General features: G+C 41.4%; 1 protein-coding gene across 7 annotated transcripts in view; it reads right to left on the bottom strand.

The window, feature by feature from the left end:
- Window positions 1-923: 923 nt before the first annotated feature.
- The window catches only part of Gcnt1 (glucosaminyl (N-acetyl) transferase 1), a 50,019-nt gene continuing 26,922 nt past the window's right edge, over window positions 924-24,020 (bottom strand). For 4 of the 7 annotated variants that reach the window (XM_020174637.2, XM_020174636.2, XM_074052077.1 and 1 more), the window contains exon 2: window positions 924-6,520. In XM_020174637.2, coding sequence (XP_020030226.1) covers window positions 5,079-6,368 — 1,290 coding nt within the window. In that variant the 5' untranslated portion in view covers window positions 6,369-6,520 and the 3' untranslated portion in view covers window positions 924-5,078. Of the gene's footprint in view, window positions 6,521-8,421; window positions 8,566-24,020 lie in introns of all 7 variants that reach the window. The other 3 variants (XM_020174635.2, XM_074052075.1, XM_074052076.1) reach the window with 1 other exon arrangement.

Raw genomic sequence — 24,020 nt, 5'->3', positions numbered from 1 at the left:
TTGTAGATCCTTTATTTTTTCCTCGGCATCTGAATACTTTTTAAAATATCAACATGAGAGTTGTGGGGAATGACTGCGAAACGGCAGGGTCTCTGGGGGTGCAGTGATCCTAAGTTGATTGTGGTGATGATTACATGAAAAACCATTGAAGTGTATACTTCAAATAGTGAACTGTGTGTGATGTGAATTATGCCAATAACTCTATTGGAACTTGAAGCCACATACATTGACAGTGGCCTACAAGAACTGGATAAACTGTCCTAAAAGTATTACCACAGGGCTGGAGGTATGACTCAAGCCGTAGAGAGCCTGCTTTGCAAGCACAAAACCCTGAGTTCAAACCCCAGTGCCACCAAAAAAAAAAAAAAAAAGTATTACCATAAATCATTTCCATATTTAAGTATTAAGCCTCCATTTTTCAAAATCTGTTGGTAGTTTTTCCCATCTCATTTGTTCTTGCTTTCTTATATTAAGAGAACATGGTGTCAGTGACTCACACCTGTAATCCTAGCTACTCAGGAGGCAGAGATCAGGAGGATTGTGGTTCAAAGCCAGGCCAAGGAAAATAGTTCTTCAGACCCTATCTTGAAAATACTCAACACAATGAAGGACTGGGGAAGTGGCTCTAGTGGTAGGGCACCTGACTAGCAAATGTGAGGTCCTGAGTTCAAACCCTAGTGCAGGGGAAAAAAAAAAAAAAGAAGACATATACCTTTCATTAAATCTGTAATTTGTTTAAAGAATCCTTTCCATTGCTTTTACTTGGAAAATTCTATTGCATCCTGAGATAGTCACTAATATATTCTTTTAACTTATTTTTAATCTATATGGATTTTAGAATACATTATAACACAAACTAATATTCTCCAAAAGTTTATCTGTCTCTTCCCACGTTCTTTTGTAATATTTTATACTAACATGTATTCTTTTTTTTTTTTTTTTTTTGTGGTACTGGTGCTTGAACACAGGGCCTTCACCTTGAGCCACTCCACCAGCCCATTTTTGTGATGGGTTTTTTTTTTGAGATAGGGTCTCACGAACTATTTGTCTGGGCTGGCTTCAAACTGTAATCCTCCTGATCTCTGCCTCCTGAGTAGCTAGGATTACAGGTGTGAGCCACTGGCGCCTGGCCCTAACATGTATTCTTGGGTTAGTACTGCATTTGTGTGAGACTTCAAATGTAGATAGGTCACTGTTTATATTTAGCTTTTAAAATGTCTTTACACCTAGGATTTCAAGACTTCATATACTTCCCTCTTTCACAATATTCCTATTCTTGCATTGTTTTTCTTTCAGAAAGTTAAATTTTATCAATCCTTAGAGAATATTATTAGGTTTGCATTTCTTGATAATCAATTTGGAAAGAAGACATGCTGAAAATATTTAATTTTATCGGCAAAGACCACAGTGTATTTTTCCATTTATAGTGGCCCCGGTGCAACATATCCTCAGTTTGTAAGTTTTAAGGGCTTGTTCCCATGATTAATGGTTACACAGTCTTCTTCTATTTTAAAAACATCTTTTTGCTTGAGTATGGGAAAGCAACTAATTTTTTGGTATCTCGAGATATATGCCAATTTCATACTAATTCCAAGATGAAATTCTCAATTATATCATCTGTAATAATGATTAAATCTTTTATTTTTTCAAAAGTTGTAATTTCAGGTTTGGGTGCTAATGTACCAGAAAAAATTGAATCAATATTCTGGTAATAAGCCCTAAAAACCTTAAAGCACACAATAAAATTTTATCTTTGACTGGAGGTGTAGCTCTGAAGCAGAGCATGTCTTTTTTAGCATGCAGGAGGCCCTGGGTTTGATCTCCAGCACTGCAAAATAATAAAATCTTTTAGAAGTAGTCCCATGAAGTATTTAAGCTTATGAGAAAACCTGAAATCCAACAATTTTATCACCTTTCTCAAATCTGTTCTACCTAAAATGTGCCTAAAGAGGACCTGGAAAGAGTTAAGGCATCAGGTAGGATGACATTTGGAGCAAATACTCAGTATTTAGGGTGTCTTTCCTCTTTTCACTCACTTGTTCATCTCACATGTAGACTGAACAAGTGACAGATCCTATCAGCCTCTGAAGCCACTCAGGTACTTGATGGAAAACTGTTCTCTGTCAGTCAATACAAGCTGAAGTGTCCAATATCCTAGGATGTGATGATACTGGCTATTCCCTTCTAAAGGCCCATGTCTTGGTCTTTTTGCATGATCTAGGTTGAATTTTCTCTTTGCTACATCCTCCTCCCCTCGGACAGCTCTGCCTTGATAATCTTATTTTTAATCACTACACACAAATACATTAATTATTAATGTTACCTTGAATGCCAGATAAGGCTTTGGTTTCTGAATGGCTGATTTTAATGGTGTATGACTGGCTGGAGCTACATTCAGTCAAAAAAAATGATGGCAACCATGTTAACCATGAAATAATGTTGCAGTCATTTTCTATTTAACGTGAGAACGACTTTTTCCATGCAATTGAAACAGTCCAGTTCAATCAACCCCACATAGATGAAGTAATAAAACATGGCCTCTTCCTACCCAAATCACTAGAAGGGAAAAATGTAATTATGTCACTTAAATGAGTGACACAAATACATGTGTAGAAATTATCGTGCTCCATATTTTCGAGGCTGGGCAGCTCAGTTGTTTTTTTTTTTTAGTCTTATCTTTAGCTGGGGACCGGTGGCTCACGCCTGTAATCCTAGCTACTCAGGAGGCAGAGATCAGGGGACTTGAGGTTCGAAGCCAGCCAGGGCAAATACTTCCTAATACCCAACACAAAAAAAGAGCTGACAGAGTGGCTCAAGTGCCTGCCTACCATGCATGAGGCTCCAAGTTCAAAGGCCTGTGCTGCCAAAAAGACAAAAAAAAAAAAAAAAAAACTCAAGTGACAGTACAAAAAAAAAGTGTTTAGTAACTAACACATATGAAGTAATCTAAATAATTTGTCTCTCCTGAGTGCTTGAGTAATAAAAATGTTGAGATGCAAAACTGTATATTTGTAATTAAAAGTTTTTTTTTTTTCCTGGAGGTGTGGTTCAAGAGGTAGACCACCTGCCTAGCAAGTGCAAGGCCCTGAGTTCACAGTACTGCAAAAAATAATTTCTAATTTTGCTAAATTCAAAACTACATCCAATTTGAAGCAAATGAGGCACAATGCTAACAACCAGCAACATCAGGTGTGTCACGGTACTGTTGTTTTGACTTTCCTGTACATTTGCCAATTTTCAAAATGAAAAAAAAAAGGCTGAGTTATATACACAAAATGTATGTCATCAAGTATCAATCATTTTAGGGTTAAAAAAAAGTGCCCTATCTTCTAGGTAGAAATATTTCTACTAAAAGCAGTATGGGACAAATTTGGACTTGTGTTAAAAGAAAAAATAACTAGCTCAGAAGCCAATAGAGAGAGGGCATACGGCTCCTCTTCCTCCATCAACACCACCTCTTGAGTCTCAAAGCAAACACAGAGTGAATCCATGCACTCCAACCTTTATAAGTGATGATAAAAAAAAACACACTTCTCAATAAAATGAATATCTCTTCTAACTTTGAGGAATAAAAACTCTTTTCTCAGTTGAATGCCTTAAAACCATCCTGAGTCACTCATGGATAATATAAGCTGGCTGTTTTTAAAATCAAGTACCTGGTTTGGGTTCTTGTTTAAAGTTTGATGCTAAGCTTCACCATTCCCAGTACATTTTTGGCTTAATAGTATCAATTTAGCAAAACATGAATTTTTAGAAAAAAAAAGTCTTCTATCTGTGATGGAGGACAGAGCCCAATCATCCGTCTTTTGGTGGAAAGTGAGTAAAAACCACATGCTGTGATGAATTAGTCTGTCTGAAACCTGAAGTTCACTTTCCAGACCTTCTAAGATGCACACATCCTCCCTCCTCATTGAAGGCTGTCACAGAGGAGGAAAGTTACAAACAAAGGCACAGATGACATTAGGACACAGCCCCCTTAGATGGTTGGACACAAGTGGACCCATTGAGCAAAAGTCTTAAACTCTTGGGACAGGGCCAACTGCTGGTTTCAAAAACTTATCAAAGGCCTCAGAAACAGCCTAAATAGATTTTTTTTCCCTTAGAGAGACAGGGTCTTGGGCTAGGGATGTAGCTCAGTGGTAAAGCGCTTCGCTAGCATGCATGAAGTAGTCCTATACTCATTCCCAGTACTGAAAAAGAAAAAGTGGGGGCGGGGGGAGGAAGAAAGAAAGGGGGAGGGAGAGAGAGAGAGAGAGAGAGAGAGAGAGAGAGAGAGAACAAACCAAATAAAGAGAGAGACAGGTCCCACTGGATTGGCCAGATTGGACCAGCACTCCTGGGCTCAAGTAATCATCCTGCCCTAGTCTACGAATGCTAGGTTTACAGGAGTGCACCACTGTACCTGACTGATACCTTGAATTTTCTAAGATGATTCACAGAAATCAATTAAACTAGAAACTTCGTCGTTTTTCCTTTTTTTTTGTTTTTAAAAACATAGAGGCACTGTTACAAACAAAATTAACACAGAGATATTAAACTGCTTTGAGCTCCCTGAGCTGACATTCAGAGACACTACACAGCACAATGTTATAGCACAGCCAATTTTTTACTAGGATCATTTAGAGTAAAATCAAAATTCCATTTCGACCAATGTAACATACAAGACACATTGTATCCTTATGATTGATTGTTGCTATAAATTGATTCATCAGAAACAACTGTCATATTTAAAATTCTCAAAATAATTTTGGCGCGAGTCCCTGAGATCTTTAACAGTCTGTGAGGCTGGTTTCTGCACCAGCCTCTTCCCTATTCACCCTGTCCCCTCTTCCCACAATGCCTTGCTACCTTGTCTGGCCTCCTGGGTGCTAAAGCTGACTCTAGAAGGACTTAATGCTATTGCCTTTCTAACCGATTGTGCTCTGCAGAAATCCTGCAGCTGCTGACATGAAATTTTAAGTCTTGACCCCAAAAAGGACTCCATACAATTTTTCTGATGCATCCTGACAAGGCAGAGGAAGCGGATGAGGACACATTTTGTGTGTCATTCTTATTACTCCTGAAAGCGCCTCCAGAAGTCAGTGTTCTAACATCTCCAGGGCTTTATGCCTCAGATGCTCATCCAAACACTGAATGGCAACGGGGTCCACGTCCATGTCAAACTTATTGGCAAAAAAGTGATGCTTGCGCAACATCCAGTTCAAGTCACCAGCTCCAAAAACGCACACTGAGCGCACATGGACCCCGTTGCAGGGCGGGTAAGGGGCACCCTTGGAAATGTCACCCTCAAAGTACTGCCACTTGACAAACCGAGCGACTGCATTCATGTCAGACAAGTCGTACTTATGGTTCACGGACAGTGAGCCCGGGACGTCAGGGATCCTTTGGATGGTGGCCCAGAAGTACTCGTCTGGGCTGTATGTGTCCTGTGCCCACACCATAAACTTTTGGATGTTTTTATTTTCTAGCACATACCCCACATATTCTCTACTGACCACAAAATAGGCACTGCCTGAAAAGAGAGGAGTTTTGAGTGGGGGACGCTCTTTGGCCTTCCCTGTGTTGGTCAGTTTCCCATTGATGACTTCATAATGCTTTTTCCACCTGTCTTCCTTATTGGATGGCATCTTCTCTGTTTCCAGGTTGTTTTCACCCATGAATGACTTGAGTTTCCTGACCATGTCCAGGTTGGTTTTAATAGGGAAATCCATCCCACAAAGATTGATCAAGTACTTCCAGTCTGCACTCATTCTGTACAGGTCCTTCATGCAGTTGAGGTCAGCTTGGACCCGACTCCAGGAGGCGTAGACCACACTCTCCAACTGACTGGCCACGAAGACGTTACTGAAACAGGACGCGATGCCAGTCACCGCTGCTAAAAAGGAGTCCTCTGATTTTTTGTCCACGTGGATGCAGTAGAAGTTCTGAGGCATGTAGATAGCCCTCAGGAGCCTGTCAAGCATTTCAATCTTGTGATGAACCACAATGGAATAGGCAATTGGGAAGCCCGCCTCTTCTTTACTAAGGGGCTCCACGATGTATTTGCGTGTCTTGATGAAGGAGGCGCAGTCACCGGTCATGTTGATGTAGTCAGCCACTGTCCACCGAGGGTGCCTTCTGAATGACACTGTGAGCATTTCGAGCTTTGCCTTTTGGATTTCTTCTCCATCACCCTGTAAAACTTTGGTGCAATTGATACTGCTGCTAGGATTCTCTCCAGCAAGCTCCAAGTGTTTGATGCTTACAAATTCAGGCTTTTGATGGATCCTTAAAACAGAGAAGGTGACTAGGGACAAAACAAGGATCATACAGTAGTATTTATTGGGAAAATAAAAAAAAAGTCTCCTCCGGAGTAAATTCTTCAGCATTTCAAACAACGATCAGAAGTTTCCCTCTGTTAAGGGCGATCTTGTTCTTTGGGCACCAGTGGTTTCCCCTCCGATTTTCCCTCTTTTATGGCCTTATGAGTTACTGGCTGTATTTGTCAGAAGAACAAAGGCACCTTGAAAGGTAGGCAACACTAAAAGAAAAACAGAAATGATATATATAAAGACAGTCTTTTACAGTATCTTCTCAGGCTCAAAAACCGTCCCTTTGCTATGAAGCCAACTGTTTAAAACAAAAATAAAGTGGATTAATCAGAGGAAGAGAGATATTTTTACAGGAAATCCAGTCTCTAGTGTGAAAGCTACAGGTGGGGGTGTAGGACTCAGCCAGCAAAGCCTAGTACAGGATGTCCTAAAATATCCTACAATATTTGACCTCTCAGGTATACTGAAGTGCAGAGCATAGTTGAGGACCTAGGCTATAAGTATAGAACTGTCCACACTTGGGGAGTTTTGATTCTGTGGCAACTCTAAGAATTAGTGCCCCTTGCACTGAAATCACTACACATCTCAGGAATGTTACTCCTGACATCTATGTGCGGCCATCAGCTGGTGGCAGCAGCGGAGAAGAGGAAGAGATCAGATTCAGTGTGTGTTTTCCTGACTTAGGACACACAAAGAGCCCAGAAATGACTGGGACTTGTAAGAATCTTTGACAGCAGAGTAATTCAACAGAGTTTTAAAGCTCAATGGAAAGATTTAGCCAAAACAAGGTCAGACTTGAGAGTGTTGGGCTGACACCCATGCCAGGCACTACAGGAAGACGATATACATAATCCAGAACCGTCTTGCATTTCCCTAATGGTCATATTAGATTATAATAATTAAATCTTTGCAAAATAATCATCATTTATGACAGACCTTTTGTCTATATTAAAATTCCAGAAACCCAACCTATCTTTACTGTATAAAATGCTTATAGTCCAGAGCCTGTGGCTCATGCCTATAATCCCGGTTATTTGGGAGGCTGAAATCAGGAGGATCGCAGTACAAGGCCAGCCTGACCAAATAGTTTGAGAAATCCCATCTCCAAAATAACCAGAGCAAAATGGACTGGAGGCATGACTCAAGTGGTAGGAGAGCCTGCTTAGCAATCTTGAGAGCTTGTTTGGAGGTTCTAGCAGGGGAGCGCAGCTACTCGTATACCCTTGACCGAAGAATGGTCCTCCTCTATCGGGGATGGTCGTCCTCTTCGACCGAGCGTGCAGCTTCAGGAGGGACGCACATGGAGCAGTGAGGGAGGAAGGGGACACCCGCCTAGCCAGTCAGATCAGCCGAATCAACCCTGGCGATCAATGGGGTGACAGATGTCGCAGCGAGATCGCCCTCACATCCCTGCTTAGCAATCTTAAAGCCAGAGTTCAAACCCCAGCCCCATCAAAAAAAAAAAAGCTTACAAAATATTCAAATACTGTTTCATTTTAAAGAACAATTTTATAACTTGATAATTGGTTCTACAACTAATAGATGTCATTTAAAAAAAATCATTAATTGTATACATGTTAAATTTATAGATTTGAAACCAGTTTTTTTGTTGTTGTCACTGTTGTTTTTGTTCATTTGTTTTGTTTAGTTTGAGACGGGATCTTGCTATATATTTCCAGTGGCCTGGAACTTACTATGCAGCTCAGAACTTCTGATCCTCTTGCCTCAAACTCTTGAACACTGGGATTACAGGTGCGTGTCACCATCCCTTACTCAAAACAGGTTTTTAACGCCAGAATTAACACACTAATTTCACTAGGAAATAAACTGTGAATATTAATAATGCAAATAAGAGTAAATAAATGATCTTTTTTTTCCGGCACTGGAGCTTGAACTCAGGGCCTACACCTTGACCACTCCACCAGCCCTTTTTGGTGAGGGGTTTTTTCAGGATAGGGTCTTGCGAACTATTTTCCCAGGCTGGCTTTGAACCCTGATCTCCAGATCTCTGCCTCCAGAGTAGCTAGGATTACAGGTGTGAGCCACTGGCTCACAGCAATAAATGACCATTATGAGTCCAGAATAACGTTGAGAATTCAGACTTTTTTACCATTTAAAACATCAGGAAGTCTGAGTCATTTAGTGATGTTTCCTGGTAACGCCCTGCGCCTATTCAGAGTAGCTCTCATGCTGCCAAGTTTACATGTACAAGGCATCCAGCACCAGTGAGGTATCCCGAGGCTGTTTAAATAATCTGTGAAATGAAAAGGGAAGTCAGTGAGGGGGATGATATATACTCAGAAAGTGTACTCAGAAATGCTACGTATTTACTTTTCCCTCAAAATTATCCTTAGCTAGTATCTCTTTTAAATTTTCTTTTCCATAATCTTACTTATTTTTCTAATATTGTGTTTGGAGATCCTGAAATTTACGCTAAGCTTTAGTTTGTTTGTTTGTTTTGCGGTACTAGGAATGGATTCAGGCCCTTGAACATGCTAGGGAAGTACTCTACCACTGAGCTACATCCCCAGCTGAAGGGTAAAGGTTTTGTTGTTGGTGGTGGTGGTGGTGGTAGTGGTGGATAGACTTGGGTTTGAATTCAGGGCTTCATGTTTGTGAAGCAGGAGCTCTATCACTTGACCCATGCCTCCAGTCCATTTTGCTCTGGTATTTTGGAGATGAGGGGTCTCAGGAAGTATTTGCCTGAGCTAGCATCAAACTGCAATCCTCCCAATCTTAGCCTCCCAAGTAGCTAGGATCGAGTCACTGGCACCTGGCCAGGCTAAACTCTTTGAAAGGAAAATCTAGTAGCATTTCCCAAAATGTGTATGGCGCAACAGTTTAATGGTCCAATAAAACTGGAAAATCTGATATATCTGATCCTCTCTGTTAAGATTCCCAGTGCTCACTGGCATACTGGTGGTAATGCTGTAGTTGAATAAACTGCTAATCTCATTTTCTTCCACCTATCTGGACCACCATCCTACTCCAAAGCTCTCTTAGAAGGCAAATGATTCTGTTAAAACACTCAAGAATTTCCACCACGATTCGTCCTACGGCTCAAGCCTGGGAAGCCCTGAGTTCAAACTCCAGTACTGGCCAAAAAACAAAACAAAAACACAAAGGTGAGAAAGAAAGAAAAAATCACTACTTAGTCGGGCTCTTGGTAGTTTATGCATATAATCCTAGCGACTCAGGAGACAGAGATCAGGAGGATAGCAATTCGAAGCCAGACCCCTGGGCAAATAATTCAACAGACACTATCTTGAAAAAACTCAACACAAAAAAGGTCTGGCTGAGTGGCTCCTGGTAGAATACCTGCCTAGCAAGCATGAGGTACTGAGTTCAAACCCAAGTGCTACAAAAAACCAAAACAAAACACTAAGCAACGATATTCCCTCAGCCATACTATCTCTTATTAAGTAAAGGCATTTATAGAAATCTGTCCAATTGTTAGCAGACCATGAAGTTAAATGAGGAGAGATTTCAGTGGCCTCACACAACAAACATAAGCTTCAGAAAACTTATCAAGAAAGCATTAAAGAAAACCGTTAAACAAATAAGTGCCAAGAAAAATGAGCCTCAGGTGAAGTAGAAGTAGAGATCTGATTTCCAGAGTTGACATATATTATAAAATGATCAGTTTTAAACAAACAAACAAAAAAGAAACATGAAAACCTGACCCATACATAAGGGAAATAAGTAGTCAATAAAACTATCCCCAAGGAAGCAGAGACACTGGGCTTAACTAACAAAGACTTTAAGTGAACTGTTATAAATATATTCAGAGACCTAAACAAATTATGAGAATGGGTGCTAACAAAAGTAAGAATTTCAGTAAAGGGAATATATTTAATAAAAACCAATAGAAACCTGGAACGGAAAAGTTACAAGAATCACTGGCCTGAAAATTTGTTTAGAAGGGTTCGACGGCATCCAGTCTGAGGAATATAAAGAAAAAAAGTTAGGGAAAAAAAAAAGAGCCTTTAGTAGACCTGAGAGTCATCATCTCAAATGGACAACGGGAGTCCCAGAAGAAAGGAGAGAAAGAGGGGGACAGAAGGAATATTTAAATAAAGTTTAAAAACTTCCCATATTTGATTTTTAAAAAATTCATCCATAAGCCAGGCATAGTTGTGCACACCTGCAATCCCAGCACTCAGGAGGCTGAGGCAGGATGGTCATGAGTTCCAGACCAGCCTGGGCTGTAGCCCAGACTGAAACCCTACCTCAAAAATCAATCCTAAAATGTAAAAATGGTAAAGTTATAAACAAAACAAAACATAAATCAATCAATCAACTCACCTGTACATTCAAGCAGCTAAGAGTTCTACATATACAAAATGTTACAGCCACCTGGCAAACAGTTTGAAAATTCTTAGAAAGTTAGAAGTAACCATTCAACCAAGCGATCCGGTTCCTGGCATTTACCCAGATGAACTGGAAACCTGCACAGAATGTTGATAGAAACTTTATTTATAATTGCCCAAATCTGGTAACAACCAAGATGTCCTGCAATGGGTGAATGGATGGACACATTGCCATATGTCCACACAATGGAATAGTATTCAATGACAGGAAACGAGCTACGGAGACGCACAGACAGCGACAACTCTGAATGCACATTGCTAAGTGAAGGGAGTTAGTCTGCTAAGATTACAGACTGTGTGGTTCCAACCACATGATATTCTGGAAAAGACAACACGAGAGACAACAAAGGATCAGCATTGCAGGGGTGGGGGAACGGAAACAAACTGATAGGCACAGGGCATTTTCTAGGGCAGTGAATATTCACGATGCTGTCCTGGTGGTCAATGACACTAGATATCTGTCGATCCCACAGACTGGTATAAAGACTGCGACTTCCATGAGAATTGTCAGTAATTAATTAGGGCTAGGGGTGTGGCTTAGTAGTGGAGCACTTGCCTAGCACAGAGGAGGCCCTGGCTTCAGTCTCCAGCACTGTAAAAAGAAAAAAAGTATATATTTTGGTTTAATCGTAACAAACATACCATACCAATGATTAAAAGGGAAACTGAGAAGTATATGAGAACTCTACTTTTCTGTGCTTTTTTTTTTTGAGACAATGTCTATCTGTGTAGCCCAGACTGGTCTTAAACTTGTAATCTTCCTGCTTTAGCCTTCTGAGTGCTGGGATTACAGGTTTGAGTCACCACGCCTGGCTCTGTGCAATTTTTCTGTAAACCTAAAACTGCAACATAACCTTGCCCACTTGCCCAGAACAACAATAAAAGAAGAAGAAGAAGAAGACCCTAAAACTGCTCCAAAAGATAGTCTATTAAAATTGAAATAAAAATTAATTTGTACCCTGTGGTTCAATGAGCTCAGAAGAGTATGAACTCAAAAACGTCCTCACCTAGACACTTCAGAACCAAACTGCTGAAAGACAAAAACAAAGAATTTTGAAGACAGCAAGAATACGCAATGGATTCACTAACAACTTCAAATGAAAAAACAATGAAAGCTGGCAGAGTGGCTCAAGTGGTGGTAAAGCACCTGCCTGGCAAGTGTGAGGCCCTGAGTTCAAACCCCAGTGCTGCCAAAAACAAACAAAAAACACCACTGGGAAAAGGTAGTGGATACTATGTTCTGCTCTTGCCCCTCTGGTTTAAGTAACACCTGCATAGACTACCGGGGCTTTTGATTTTATATATTTTATACCATGATAAATAAAGAGCAGATCATTAAAAAGAAATTTTCATTAACTCCTAACTTCAACACCTGGAGCATTTTGTTAAGTAAAACTTGGAAGAGACGGGAAAAGAGGATTTCACAGGGAAGGGGCTACCACAAAATCTACAAAGAGAAGTAAACAAGTGAACAAGCCAGGCTATTCTAGTGCAGCTTTAGTCTCCAAAAATCTTAGTTCAAGTTGAAAACTTAATGTAGGAAGAAATGGAGCAAAATAATCCCTCTATGAGAAGGAAAGACCGTACCTGAAAACAACAACTCTTAACATGTGACTAAAAAAAAAAAAAGAGAAATGTAAGAATGCTAAGTTCTAAAAATACTGAAAATAAACTCTGTTCTGTTCTGTTTTATTAAGGAGGGCTAGTCAAGGAAGAGGACAACAGGAACAGTATCAAGTGCCCTTCAGGTGACAATATGGTCGCACCCTGAGTTCCAGCATAAGAACAACCACTGGCTCTAGGTGAGGATACACCTGAGTACTCACTGAGGTGGGAAGGCAGACAAAATGACTCTGGCAGGGAGGGAGAGGACGAAGCAAATGAACTTGGAGCACATGGGGAAGTAAGCAGACCCAGGAATCCTGGACTGACAGTTGGAGAGGAAGAACCAGCTGTATTTACACTACAGAATCTTCAAAGGGCCCAGGACTGGTGACAAGAGTACCTTTGAAGGGACGCTTGGCAGCTGTTCACAAAGCATTTGGGTTTCTACTTCAACCTGGCAAAGACCCAAGCCCCAAGCTTTAACCTTTGCACAAGATTCTGAGACTAAAGTACATCAGATCCCAGGAAAAGCCTTCTGGGCTCCCGTGCAGAAAACAGGGACTTGGGCCCAAGGAGCACAGAGATGTCCTCCTCTCTCTGGCTTCACTATGCGTCTCAGTTCTCAGAACATTGGCTGTGAAGCCAAGGCAAGAGGAATTCAATGAGGCCAAGAGAAAAAAGTGGCTTAAATAATGCTACTTACAGAGGGAGTCCCTTAAATGTTCAAAGAAAACAGACCGTGCAAGGTGAAGAAAGAAAACTACTGATAATATACTTAGGGACAGTGTTGTCATTAAAAATAAATAGAGGGCAGGATGTATTGGCTCACACTTGTAATACCAACTACCCGGGAGGTGGAGACCAAGCGAATCAAGGTTTGAAGATAGCCTGGGCAAAAAGATTCATGAGACCCCATCTTAACCAACAAAAGCTGGGCATAGTGTGATGACACTTGTCATCCCAGCTATGCAAGAAGCATAAATAGGAGGATGGCAGTCCAAGCTGGCTGGGGCAAAAACATAAAACACTATCCCCAAAATAGCTAAAACTGTGGCTGTGGCTCAAGTGGTAAAGTACCTGCCTAGCAAGTGTGAGGGCCTGAGTTCAAACCCCAGTACTGCCAATAAATAAATAAATAAATACACAGATAGATTACATTTTCGGGACACAGCCAGACTTGGGAGGTGGAGATTGGGAGGATCTTGGTTCGAGGCCAGCCCAGGAGAATAGTTCATGAGACCCAATCTCCAAAATAACCAGAGCAAAATGGACTGGAGGTGTGGCTCCAGCAGTAGAGCTCCTACTTGGCAACCCCAGTCCCACTAAAAAAGAAAAGACAGCCAGAACAATTCTTTCACGCCATCCACTGTTCTGCAGTATTACCTTGCCCTGGGTTTAGCAGAAGTGAGACTGATCACCAAGGCTAGGTCATGTAAAACCAGGTGGCTTCACTCTGGTTGCCTTGAAAATTTCTCTCTAGAAGGTCCTTTCAGAACAGTTTCCATGCTGTAAGAATCCATGTGGAGAGACCAGACAGAGGTACCCCAGTCAACAGTTCCATTGAATCTAACCTTTGAGTCATCCCAGGTGCCACCAGTGAGTGGAGAAGCCTTCAGGTGACTCTGGTCCCTCATCTTGACCCACAGACTACATAAGCAGAAAGGAAAATGGCACTGCTGCATGGTACTGTGTTTGAGATGGTTTGCCTCACAGCAATAGGAGAGCAGAAGCCACAGAACACCGAGCAAATAAACAGGGGCCCTTGAAAATTAATGACATGAGAGCAAAAATGAAACCCTCAATAGAAGGGCTGGAAGTAACAATGAGAACCCTCAAGGAGTAAAGCAAATAGATAAAACTCATCGACGGAACAATAGGAGAAAGAAATACGGTTATCTAGAGAATCTGTGGAGGAATGGAAGTCATCAATTAAATAAATCAAGAATAGTTCTCAAAATGAAGGAATGGTTTCCAGATCACAAAATCCTCTGGAATTCCAGCACTATGGATGAAATCAGGTCCATGTCAAGATGCATTCATTAATTAGTCATGAAATGTCAGACACTGGGGGAAGAAAATCCCACTGGCTTCCAGAAAGGGGAGAACAAAGCCACAAAAAAATGGATTCAGAGCTGGGTATGTTGGAGAAGTCTGTATTGTGAGTTGGAGGCCAGTCAGGACTACATAGTGAGTTCAAGGCCAGCTTGGAGGCCTGTCTCAAAAACAAACAGGTTGGCGCTGATGGCTCACACCTGTAATCCTAGCTACTCAGGAGAGAGATCAGGAGGAAGGCAGTTTGAAGCCAGTCCCTGCAAATAGTTCATGAGACTCTCTCTCGGAAAAACTCATCACAGAAAAGGGCTGGTGGAGTGGCTCAAGGTGTAGACCCTGAGTTCAAACCCAGTACCACAAAACAAACAAACAAAATGGATTCAGAAGCAGAATGTCTTCATATTCACACAATCCAGTCACAGAAACCAAGAGAACAGAGCAATGTTCAATGTACTGAACAGAAGTGAATTCCAAATGAGAATTCCTACAACCACATGCACTACTAATCAAAGGAAGGGTAAAATAAAAACATTTTGAGATAGACAAAGTCTCAAAACACTTAGATTTACACAGCCATTCCTCGGAAGCTCCAAGTCTGCAGTCCATTACGCACCAGAATTAACCAAGACAGGAAAGACATCAGTAGGAACCAGAACAGATCGAACAGACTCAGGAGGAGGAAGGAATCCTAGAATCACGAAGAAGGACATGGCCGCTGTGAGAGAAGCCAGGAAGCCAGCAGACGACCGCAGCAGGTCAGGGGCCCTGGGAGTCGCTGAAACTGATGGCAATAAACAGTGAAAACCAACTTACACAACCAGCAGATTTGAGGGTTGAAATCGTAATAAGTACCTTGAAACAAAGCAAACAAAGGGAGTTGGGAACATAATTATGGACTCCAGAGAAATCAGAGTCCTGCAATAATGAGAAAAGCAATCAGAATGTACCCTGTGGCTTAGCTCTGCAGAACACCAGGGGCTATAATACATAAACACTATATTTATCAATCAAAATTCAATAAAACTATGCTCAAACCCTAGCTCTATCCTCAGCACTAGAAAAAAAAAAAGGAAGAGAGGAAAGGAAAAGAAATTCAGTAAATTCAGAGCATCAGGAAGGATGAGTATGGAAAAAATGCAATAGGTGGCCAATCGTGAGTTCAAGGCTAGCTTAGACAAAGGTAGCAAGACATTGTCTCAAAAACAAAACTAAAAAAAGGGCTGGGGTGTACATCAAATGGCAAAGCACTTACTTAGCGTATATGAGGCCCTGGGTTCAATCTCCAGTAACAAAAAAAGGAAAGTAAGAAAGGAAGGGTACAACACCCCGTACCACATAACCAGCCAAGGGAGGGCAGTTTGAATTACTTTGTAACTCCAAGATAAAAGCCTCTTTCTAACTCTCTTCCACCTCCAGTGCTCTTGTCTATAGCATCTCAACATGGTAAGGATCAGATAGAAAGTGTCACCTAGGGGCAAAGGGCACACAACCCAGTGCAGGACTATTTTCACAATGACACGTACACAGAGATGTGTGTTAGAAAAGTCCCCGAACCACTGGTGATCAGATCTAGATTTCAGGAAGAAATGTGAGACCTACATTGTAGAAAATGAGGGCGCCAGTGGCATTTCAAAACCAAAATCTGCTAGAGATGACTGGACCAGAACCTAAAATATCACACGCAACCTGAGACCAGACATGGACTCATGTAAATTAATTTAGGGAAGTATCACTACATAGGGAAGAAAATGAGAAAACAGTGCCTAAAGAAACAAGCTGCATGAGGTTCAGGCTAGATTTCCCTTACATTTGTTGTTGTTGTTTTGCTTTTTGGGATAGGGTCTTGCTATACAGTCCAGGCTGGCCTCAAACTCACAATCTTCCTGTCTCCACCTCCCCAAAGTGCACCACCACATCCAGCATCTTAATTCCTTTTTTAATAAAAAAGAAAGGCAGCGCCAGGCACTGGTGGTTCACAGCTGTAATCTTAGCTACTCAGGAGGCAGAGAGACAGGACTGCCATTCAAAGCTAACCCTGGGCAATTAGTTTGCGACAATCTATCTTGAAAAAGCCACCACAAAAAAGGGCTACTGGAGTGGCTCAAGAGGTAAGAGTGACTGCCTGGTGAGTGTGAAGCCCTCCCTGTGTTCAAATCCCAGTACTGCAAAAAAAAAAAAAAAAAAAAAAAAAAAGCAAACCAATAATAAAGAGGGAGGAAAGAGTAGGTTATTATAAATTAGTAGCAGGGCTGGGGAGGTGTCACTCAAATGGTGCAGTACCTGCCTAGCAAGTGAGAAGCCCTGAGTTCAAGCCTTAGTACACCAAAAATCAGTAATAGTAATAACAAAACTTATTTTTATTGACTTATTTTTTTGCTGGGACTGGGGTTTGAACTCAGGGATTCATGCTTGCAAAGCAGGCGCTCTACTGCTTGAGCCATGCCTCCACATTGTATCATTTATTTTTTAAAGCAATGGAAATTTTCTTTAAAAACCTGCACTCGGGTACCTCTGTGTACACGTAAACAGACAGCTGAAGGGTATAGAGGACCCACACCTCAACGCAACAGGAAATATGATCTAGTTTGTCCAGCTACCATGTAGTATCTGTGAACAACCCTCAGCTCAATGTCACTGCTGCTCCAAGGACTACTGTTTTGTGGCCCAGAGCAAAATACCAACTACTGTAATTGATGACAAAGCCATTCAAGTGTGGCTGGATGTTGGCTCCAGCCCCAAGGCCACAGAAGCAGGCCATGGGGTTGAGCAGGAGACAGATGAGACTGAAGGCAAAGGCCCTGCCATTCAGGGTGTCCCTGTTTCTGGTCATCCGAGCTTCCACAGCCTCACTGCACCTCAGGGTGTCTGGTCTCTGAGGTTTCTGCCCGGGCTGCTTAGCTTCTCCTAGTCTTGCACTCAGAAAACCTGAGGCTCTCACCTTGGCTGGCCCTCCAGACTAGAAGACTCTTGGGGTCCTCCCCAAGCCAACCTGGGGATTATAAAAACCACCATGGAGCCACAGCTCCCAGAATTTACTTTAGAGTTTTCTTAGGCTCCAGCCAAGAAAACATTAGGTAACAGCAAACCTTTTATGACCAGCACTGGATTATGTGTTCTGTGCCCTTGTGGAAAGGGGACTTGTCCAGGGCCAGATCGCCCTCACCCCAGTGCCAGGCACAAATGTTTGCTGAATGAATAAAGGCTCTCAACTGAAGCCCACATTACTCTGCTAAAAACATAACCTATATCCTTTCTTCCTTTGACTGCCGGAGAACTGTTTCCAGTGCCTTGAATTTGCAGAGATTATCAATATCTGGAAATACATTTCTTAAAAGATATAATGATGATAAGTGATTTTTCTTCTAAAGCCTAAAACCCCTCAGACACCAATATAAACAGCATCAAAAATTCAAAATTCAAAAACTAGGCTGTCAGAGTGAGCATAAGGTCTGGGTTTGCACCCCAGTGCCACCAAAAAAAAAAAAAATAGATTCTAAAGTTAGGGGGAGTGAATGAGATCTGGGGAAGCTGAATCCTAAAGCAAGTGGTGGGGACACCTAGACAATCCAACTTCTGGCACAGCTTCTGGAATAAAACAGAGCAATGCCTCAGCAATCTAAGAAAGAACTGCTTTCAACAGAGAATTCGAAAGAACCGGCCAGGATACTGGTCAAATTTGACATAGAATAAAGGCATCTTTTTAATAAAAAGTCACATGAGCCCTTTCTCAGCACATGACTGCAAGATATATGCCAGCAAAAGATGAAGCCATTCACAACTATGACCTCAGTAGGAACAGCATCACATCGTCACTTCGGCGAGCTCAATGTGCTCCAAGAATTAATCCTCCCAAGTGATTCACCTAAGTTACCACAAAGAATATTCAGAAGAAGCTTACAGAGAACACACAATTTTTCAAATGGGGAAGGTAAGACACAAAGAGGTTACATGGCTTTTCCAAGATTATAGTTGGGAAACTCTGCAGACTCATGCAGTCTGGCTCAAGTTTGTGCTTACCGGAGAGGCTCAAGTGGTAGAGCACCAGACTAGCAAGTGCAAGGCCCTGAGTTCAAACCTCAGCACCAAAAAAAAAAAAAAGACCCAAGAATCAAGAAACCCAACATAAAACAACAATGGAAACCCTAGGATTACAAAGAAAGAGACCCCAAGATGATGGCTATGTAGGGGCCCTAGGAAGAAATCAGCTGTAACTGATTTTGGAATGGCTCCAAAAGATAATTCTTTTGTTCATTTACTTTTTTGAGGCAGAGTCTCACTATAGCCCAGTCTAATTTCAAACTCATGATCCTCCTACATCAGCCTCCAAGTGCTGGGGTTATACTCACGTGCCACCATCCCTTATCAGGGATGTGTCTGAAGTTTTTTTGTTCTCTTTGTGGTTCTGAGGAAATGGAACCCGGAAACATGAATGTGCTAGGCAAGTGCTCTACCGCTGAGCTACATCCCTGGCCCCAGAAAATAATTCTTTAAGGAAACTAAACAGAGAAATCCTGCTGGAAACGAATGTATTTACAAGAGATTTTGCCTACAAAGGCAGAATTCAGAGTTAAATGAGTAAAACGTACAGAAACCAAAAAATGTATGAAAGTAAGACATTAACTCTACGGAACACAAAAAATACACTAAAACATCACACTATGCTACATGCTCAGCTTATGTATAGATGGTCATAATATAAATAGAAAACAAAATTTATAATATTCAAAAGGTCTTATTACGATTTTCATAATACAGGCCATTATTCACCCTTTTCTCGCTCGTTTATTAGAGGCTCGTTTTATCATTTCAGAAGTTACATGATACGTGCTTTCTCAGCAGACTGAGTGCCGTAGCAAGTATGAGAATCCAGATAATTTCAGCTAAACTAAACATTAAAGAGATGTCATAAAACTATAAAACACTGCTATCCTATTTTTTTTTTTAAGACAAGGTTTCATTATGCTGCCTAAGCTGGACTTTAATTCCCTACCCTCCTGCCTCCCGAGTGCTGTGGTCTCACTAATTTTTTAAACAAGATTTGCAAAAAACAAAACAAAACTTCAGTTATATGCACAGGGCTTATTATTTTTATTACAGAAATAATATTTGGTTTGGGGGCTGAGGATCTGGCTCAGTGGTGGCTTGCCTAGCTTGTGAGACCCTAGGTTCAAATCCCAGCATCCCCAAAAAGAACAAATTAGTATTTCTTTCAGTTTTGAATTCTAATGGGATAAACATCAAAAGATATATATTCCACCTAAACAAAAGCTCTTTGTGATTCTCATTAATTTCTTTTTGGAGGGGGGAGCGGTACTGGGTTTGAACTCAGGACCTCATGCTTGCTAGGCAGGCACGCTACCACTTGAGCCACTCTACTAGCTCTGTTTTGGGTTGGGTTTTATTGAGATAGGATCTCACAAACTATTTACCAGGGCTGGCTTCGAACCTCGACCCTCCTGTTCTCTGCTTCCCAAGTAGCTGGGATTATAGGCATGAGCACAGGTGCCCAGTAATTCTCAATAAATTTTAAGAGTATAAAGAGTGTTAAAAACCAAGGACGTTTTGGAATAGTTGATGGAGGGACACGTGACAGGGCTACAAAGTGAGTGTAATGTGGTGGGGACATGGAGGTGAAAGGGAATTAATCCTCTTTAATATTAGAAAGAACTTAAAATTTCGGAAAATCTTAGAACAGTACAAACATATACACTCAAAGAAATCAGTAAGTTGCACATGGCTACCTGTGGGGCTACGCTGTCCAGTCATGTGTGACAAAGAGCCCTTGAAATGTGACTAGTCTGATGGAGGAAATGAACTTTTAAAATTCTGTTTCAATTAGTAACAATTTAATTTAAAAACTGAAGCAGTATAAAATGTCCTTCCCTTAAATACAACTGTAACTTTACATTTCACTTTAATGCTCTTATCTTGTAAGATACTATTGTTGTACTGTAATACAGATATGACACATGTTATCACTGTTATATTTAATAATTTTTTATGCATATATACTAAAATAACATTTTTATATAGTAGGTTAAAAATAGTATAGATTGAGTATCCCGTATCTGAAATGCTGGAAACAAAAGCATTTGCATTTTGTGTGTGTGTGTGTGTGTGTGTGTGTGTGTGTGTGTGTGGTACCAGGGCTTGAACTCTGGGTCTACACCTTGAGCCCTTTTTCTTGTAATGGATTTTTTTCGAGATAAGGTCTCATGAACTATTTTTCTGGGCTGGCTTTGAACCTTGATCTTCCTGATCTCTGCCTCCTGAGTAGCTGGATTACAAGCATGAGCCACCAGTGCCTGGCTTGGGTTTTTTTTTTTTTAAGAGTTTGGAATATTTGACATTGAGAATGTGGGCTATCTTGGGAATAGGACCCAAGTCTAAAGACAAAATTCATTTACGATACAAATACACCTTAGCCACTAGCCTGAGGGCAATTTCAGAAACTATTCTTAGTGTGTCTGTGTTGGAATAGGCCTGCCACGTGAGGTCAGTGATGGAATTTTCTACTTGTTGTGTCATGTTGGTGTTCAGATTCCAGAGCATTTTGGGTATCAGATCCAAGGTGCTCAATCTGTATTCAAATTAATTTTACCTGTTTTTTTTTTTCCTCAAATACTGCTTCTAAAAAATTCTGTGTTTCACATATTTCTACTGGCCAATGAGGAATCTGAAGTCCTGGGGGCCACTGGCTACGAGTCTATGGGAGACAATCCATCATGGCTCCTGCATTTCTGTTTGTTGAGTGAGGACTGTCTTTGTGTTATGACTGTTTTCTTCCAGGTTATCTTTATATCAAACCCCTCAAAAAGAGAAGTGTTGCTCCCTTCCCAAGCAAAGGGCCTTCTTACTGACAGTGTGCTCAGTAACTTGATAGAGCACCTGCCTAGCATGTGAGGCTCTAGGTTCCACCCCCAGCACTGCTCCACTGCCCCCACCCCCAGAGAAAAAAACCAAGAAAGTAAAAATAAGATAAATGTTTCCTGGAGCAAAGCACAGCACACATGAGTTCCCTAGGCTCAGGGTTTCCCATAATGCAACCTACTGTCTATACAGTTATCTCCGGGGCATCTTTGAGTCACCCTGTGGGAATCAGGGCTGAAGAAAGCAATTGTCAGCTACTGTTGTCACTACAGAAAATAACCAAGCCTTCATCCATAGGTCCTGAGTGTTCTGCAGTATCCACTGCTGGGTGTGGAGACCTAAGGCAGATGAGTGAGTATCCCATCCCCCATGGAGAGCACTGTAATTCCTGCATCCTGAGAAGGAGTTGTAAACCTGCATTCCTGCATCGTGAAGAGGAGATACAGGGTCTGATAGATCAGCCACAGGGCTGATGTGCAAAATGCTCTCAAGATTGTTTCCCCTCCCCCAATAGGAGGAAACAAACCAGTTCATCTAAGAAAGTCTGTGAATCCACAGCCAATGAAAAAAATCCACCTAACCCAGAGTTAAAGCGTCCATAAAAAACCCAGCCTTCACCTGAGCAAGGAGCCACCAGTTTCTGGGCTCTGCTGGACTGTTTTAGCTGTAGCCGGCTTTGGCTCACAAATCAATCAGCTGCCTCATGAGCCAGATCCCAGATCTGTGAAGGCAAGGACACTGGCCCACAACAGTTCACACCGGCACATTAACACCACAAAAACGGTGTCAGATTTCAACTAGGGTAAAAATCTCACAACTACATTTCTGAGCACTCTTGTAGGAATATCTGCTTTTTTCAGACAATGTGTACTTCTAACTGCTTAAAATAAGGACCTCATTTCCAGGAAACATAAAACACACCAGTGTATGCCACAAAGTGGCAACCTGTAAGTCCAACAGGAGTGGGAAAAAAAAAAGAATTCATGAAGGCTGCCTTGATTCAGCTGATCTGAATCTTGGCCAGTGGGTGGAATTTAGGTATTTAGAGAGAAATGCACACATTCTTTTTCATGCTGGTTCACTGACAATTGCTCAGGATGCAGAAGCATGAAGCAAAAGAAGTCAGCCTCCAGTCGCTCACGCCTGTAATCCCAGCTACTCAGGAAGCAGAGCTCTGTAGGATCACAGTTTGAAGCAGCCTGGCCAAATAGCTCGCAAGACCCTATCTGAAAAAAACCCATCACAAAAAAGTGCTAGTGGAGTGGCTCAAAGAGCAGACCCTGAGTTCAAGTCTCAGTACTGGGGGAAAAAAAAAGCTGAAAGAGAAGCAGAGATGGCTATGCGCAGAAATAACAATCAAGAAGAGGAAAGTGAAGTTTTGAATTCAGGGCCTCACACCTGCTAGGCAGGAGCTTTTACTGCTTGAGTCACTCTGCCAGCTCTTTTTTGTGATGGTGTTTTTTGCAATTCTCCTGATCTCTTCCTCCTGAATAGCTAGGATTACAGGTGTGAGCTCCTAGCGCCCTGTAGAAAATGAGTTTCTGACATATGCTATGACATGAATGTACCTTGAAAGTTAGCTGAAATAAGCCAGACACAAAAGACAGACACCGTATGATTCTACTTACAGGACTAAATTCAGAGGGAGAGCAAATGGGATTTCCAGGGGCTGTGGGAAGGGTAAAAGGGGAATTACTGTCTAACATGATAAAGAAAGATTCTACAGGGCTGGAGGTGTGGCTCCTGAGGTAGAGCACCTCTACACACTTGAAGCACTGAGTTCAAACCCCAGTACCACCAACAAAAAAGAAGAAAAAAGGTTCTAGAGTTCTACAAAGGACAGTGTAGATGTCTATATGACTCTATGAGCAGACTGACTCTGGCTTCCTCATTGAGAGTTTTAACTTCAACACTGCTGGCTTTTAACTGCTTTATTAGGATTTAGGACAAGCTACAATAATTGCTACTTATCTAGCTACTTATTGATTTGTGGTGCTGGGGCTTGAACCTGGGGCTTCACTCACAGTAAGCAAGTATCTACTACTGAGCTACACTCCAGATCCAAAGAATCTTCTTTAGAAGAGGCTTCTTAATTTCAAGGAAGACAGATATTGAAGGAAATCTATTAGGAGGATATAGGTAGGTATGACACCCCCCCTCCCAATTTATCTGAAGGAAAAAAAATAAAAGACCTTTTCCAGGCCAGTGTCATGAAAATTTAGAGATCAAGAACAAAGACCATATTTGACTCCTTGGCAAAGATCAGTGTATTTCCTATCTAGACTATGTGGCTTTAATATTACCCAATTTTCTTGAAGTCTGATTCATAGCCAAACTACCTTTACATGGGAACAAAAAACCCATCCTGAGGCAGCAGAGTTCACTTGCAGAAGCAGAGTGATAGGCCAAACAGAATGATATCTACTTATGTACACAGAGAAAACAAATAGTTTTTAAAAGGAATCCTCAACCTCATTGCCATGGTGGTCAAAAAGGACTATAAAACATCTCACTGTCCTCTTCAAAATTCCACACTGAAGCATCATACATTTTTTTTTTGTCCTGGTAGGTTTTTATAAGACTGAACAGGGCCACAACAGTTTGATGGAAACACAGTTTTAGATTGGAAAGTTACTTAAGTTAATTTTGCTCACTTTAAAGGATGAGAAAAGTAGGCCACGTGTTAAGAACAATTCATTAACAGACACATTTTATGGTGGCCCTGGATTTTCCACCCTGAGGTTACAGAGCTGGGTGACATCGCAATCTATCCTGTTTGTCACACAGATGGTAGGTCCTGGGGATTCTGAAC

This window comes from Castor canadensis, chromosome 13, assembly GCF_047511655.1.
Source record: "Castor canadensis chromosome 13, mCasCan1.hap1v2, whole genome shotgun sequence".
NCBI lineage: Eukaryota > Metazoa > Chordata > Mammalia > Rodentia > Castoridae > Castor > Castor canadensis.
Note: the sequence above shows the minus strand (reverse complement) of the source record. Positions and strands in the feature narration are given on the sequence as shown.